Consider the following 3,814-nt stretch of genomic DNA (forward strand, 5'->3'; position numbering starts at 1 on the left):
ACACACACACACACACACACACACACACACACACACACACACACACACACACACACACACATATATATATATATATAAAATTCTTTTGTTTCTGACTTATTACGAACTTCCTAAAATTTCTAGTCAGTTATAATTATGTATAGCACTATTTTATTCTTTTCAGAAATCATCAGTATGATACAAATTGACATAAACATTTTATGGTGCAATACATTTCCAATACATAGAAAATAAATAATTAGTCTGGAATAAATTCATAGAATTCGCTTTTCTGTTCTCCTTCTTCATAGAATATTAGTAGTTCAGAAATCGAGGCAGAAAAGACAGGAAGTACTTAGTGTCTACATACAGGATAGCTGTTTCCAGAAAGCTCTACCTTGTAAAGGTGTTTTATAGTAGCTGATAGTTTAGTTTTAACTGAGGGGATGAGCTGACAGAATTGTTAGCAGGCCGGGCAAAATGCTTAACAGCATTTCGTCCGTCGTTACGTTCTGAGTTTCAATCCCCCTGGATCGACTTTACATTTCATCCTTCGGAGTCGATGAAATAAGTGTCGACTATCGCGGGTGTTGCGTTCCAAACCCCACGCGATTGGTGAAAATCTACGAAGTAGAAACAGTACTGTAATGTATATTTTTTACAATTATTTTTATAATTTGTATATATTTATTTTATTATAAATGCAAAACACCACCACAGAGGAATCGACGTAAGCTTAAATAATAAACCACGATAGTGTGAACCGCGATATGGTGAGGAATTACTGTATTCTTTGAGGTGAATATTCTTTGTGAGCGCCGGGCTCACAATCATGAGATAGTGAATTCGATTTCCAGACCGGGCTGCGTGTTGTGTTCTTGAGCAAGACAATTTATTTCACGTTGCTCCAGTTCACTCAGCTGTAGCAATGAATTGCGACGTCACTGGTGCCAAGCTGTATCGACCCCTTTGCTTTTCCTTTGGACAACATCGGTGGCGTGGAGAGGGGAGGCTGATATGCATGGGCGACTACTGGTCTTCCATAAACAACCTTGCCTGGACTTGTGTTTCGGAAAGTAACTTTCTAGGTGCAATCCCATGGTGCTTCATAAGCGAAGGGGGTCTTTACCATTATAGATATTGGTTTTTAAATGCTATTTCGTAGAATAATCTCTCATTCCGTAGTGTAAGGATACACTCTTTCGTAGACATAACACCTCGACGTTTGTCAATAGTTTCGTTGGATCATTTTCTAATTCACACAGCTTTTCAAACATGTGATATACCCTGGCGGACACTGACTACGAAGGAGATTTATTATAATTATTTATATTAAATGTATATTTTCCAGAAAAATTATTTATTTAAAATGTATATTTTCCAGAAAAATTATTTATTTAAAATTTTATTTATTTTTATATTTTACTTATCTATTTTTTTTTTATTATACAGCTATGTGTTTTCCGAAATGTGAAAATAATGGGACCTGTATATCTCCTGAAAAATGTGCCTGTCCTGAGGGTTACTACGGCAAGCATTGTGAAAAAGGTACATGCACGCCCAAACAGCCACCTATCCACCCATCCATCCATCCATACATACATACATACATACACTGTCTCTCTCTCTCACACTGATAAATACATCTTTTTATTTTACTGCATTTCTTTTCTTTTACTGGAATCAGTCATTGGAATGTTGTCACACTGGCCGCAGTTAACTATTCGTCTCCAATATTTGGAGAAAAACACTACTTAATCTATCGACAACGGAAAAATGAAAAAAATAATTTTCCTCGGTTATTCATGTGTGTGTGTGTGCCTATGTTTATGTGTAATTATGGGCAAAATTTTCCACACTGTACCTGCTACTAGAATACGTGGTTTAGGTATAAAAAAAAAAAAAACAGAAGATTAAATATAAAGAAAATCTCAGATTTTGTATTTGATTGAAGTAGACGGAAATTGTTTGCAAGCCAGTCGTGTATGTGTGTGTATATATATATATATATATATATATATATATATATATATATACATTATGCGCCCTTTCAAAGCCTAGCCAGACTCATGGGCCCGGTTTCCCGGTTTCTATGGCGTATGTGTTCCCCCCAGCTGGACCAGACGCCAGCCCATCGCAGCGTTACTCAAGAAACAGTAAGAAAAAGTTGGGGCGAAAGAGTACAACAGGGGTCGCCCCGCCCCCCTCCGCGGAGCCTCGTGGAGCTTAGGTGCTTTCGCTCAATAAACACTCACAACGCCCGGTCTGGGAATCGAGACCGCGATCCCCCGACCGCGAGTCCGCTGCCCTAACCACTGGGCCATTGCGCCTCCACATGTATGTACACACACACACACACACACACACACACACATATATATATATATATATATATGAATATATGTTTGTGTGTATGTGTTTGTCACCCCTCCATCGCTTGACAACCGATGTTGGTGTGTTTGCATCCCCGTAATTTAACGGTTCGGCATAAGAAACCGATAGAATAAGTACTAAGCTTACTAAGAACTATTCCTGGGATCGATTTGTTCGATTAAAGGCGGTGCTCCAGGATGGCCGCAGTCAAATGACTGAAACGAGTAAAAGAGTAAAAAAGAACACACACACACACACACACATATATATATATATATTTACATACACATACATACATACACACGCTCACTCACAAGCACAAACACACACACACACGCACACTCGCGCATGCGTACCAAATACTTTCATTCCATTTATTTACTAAATTGTTCAATTATATTATATTTATGTTTATTATTTTACAATATTTTTTTTTCGTTTAATTATTTTTGTTTTTCAATTTTTGAGTCCCTCACATCTTTGCATCCCTTTGCACCCGTGTACCCGATTATTATCATTGCATTTAATATAATTTACAGAATGTTTTCTTCTTTAAAACCTCCCCCTGGCCCGTACAGTTAATCTTGCTGTAACCTTTCTGGTTGTTGATCTGCATTGTGACTTAAGCTAACTTGTAAATGACCTGTACAAAAGAGATCTTGGTGTCTTGAGTTTGCCTCAGTGCTGCATGTTAAATATATATCTAAACACATCAACATAGCTTAATAATCCTGTTATGCCGGCTTACTTACTATAACTTCCACAATATTAACCACGGGTCGTCGGAATTGATAGCGCGACGAAGAGAATTACCAATGGCAGTATTTAGATGTAAAATCTTTGCGTTATGAGTTCAAGTCCACCAAAGTGAACCTTGCCTTTCATCCTTCCTGGGTCGATAAGATAAAGTACCGGTCAAGTACTGAGGGGCGGGAATGTGGCGAAATAATCGTCCGTTCCCACTCCCAAAAGTTTGGCCATATAGCTATGTTTATCATCACCACCACTACCACCACCACTACCACCACCACCGTCGCCGCCGTCATCACCCCCATCGTCATCATCATCGCCAGTAAGTATCTGTAGTAGTAGTAGTAGTAGTCGTAGTAGTCGTAGTAGTCGTAGTGATGTTTGTCGTTGGCGTTTTTGCCCACCTGTTGAAGTTTGATCGAGCAGACTTATGACCAAGCGTATTTCGACAGCGACCCATCTTCTTCAAGGTATCTAAGGTCCACTAGATAGATGATCGAATGCAGCATTTTCCAACCGAAATTTCCAGCAAACTTCGGCTTTCACGAGATGCCGCTCGAGTTTCTGCAAGAAATTGTGTTAATACGATAATTATATCAAAATAAATTGTAGTTATATCGTAATATTTTCATTCGTAATTTTCTTATAAATGCATAACATTTTCCCTAAGGGAGAGAAATCCTAGTATCTATAGGTAGTAAAGACCCCCCCC

At 38.5% G+C, this 3,814-nt stretch overlaps 1 protein-coding gene across 1 annotated transcript in view; it reads left to right on the top strand.

The window, feature by feature from the left end:
* LOC106871144 (protein shifted-like) overlaps window positions 1-3,814 on the top strand; it is a 92,118-nt gene that overhangs the window by 29,405 nt on the left and 58,899 nt on the right. Inside the window, exon 3 of the mRNA XM_014917454.2 lies at window positions 1,432-1,527. Coding sequence (XP_014772940.2) covers window positions 1,432-1,527 — 96 coding nt within the window. The remainder of the gene's footprint in view (window positions 1-1,431; window positions 1,528-3,814) is intronic.

This window comes from Octopus bimaculoides, chromosome 20, assembly GCF_001194135.2.
Source record: "Octopus bimaculoides isolate UCB-OBI-ISO-001 chromosome 20, ASM119413v2, whole genome shotgun sequence".
Classification (NCBI taxonomy): domain Eukaryota; kingdom Metazoa; phylum Mollusca; class Cephalopoda; order Octopoda; family Octopodidae; genus Octopus; species Octopus bimaculoides.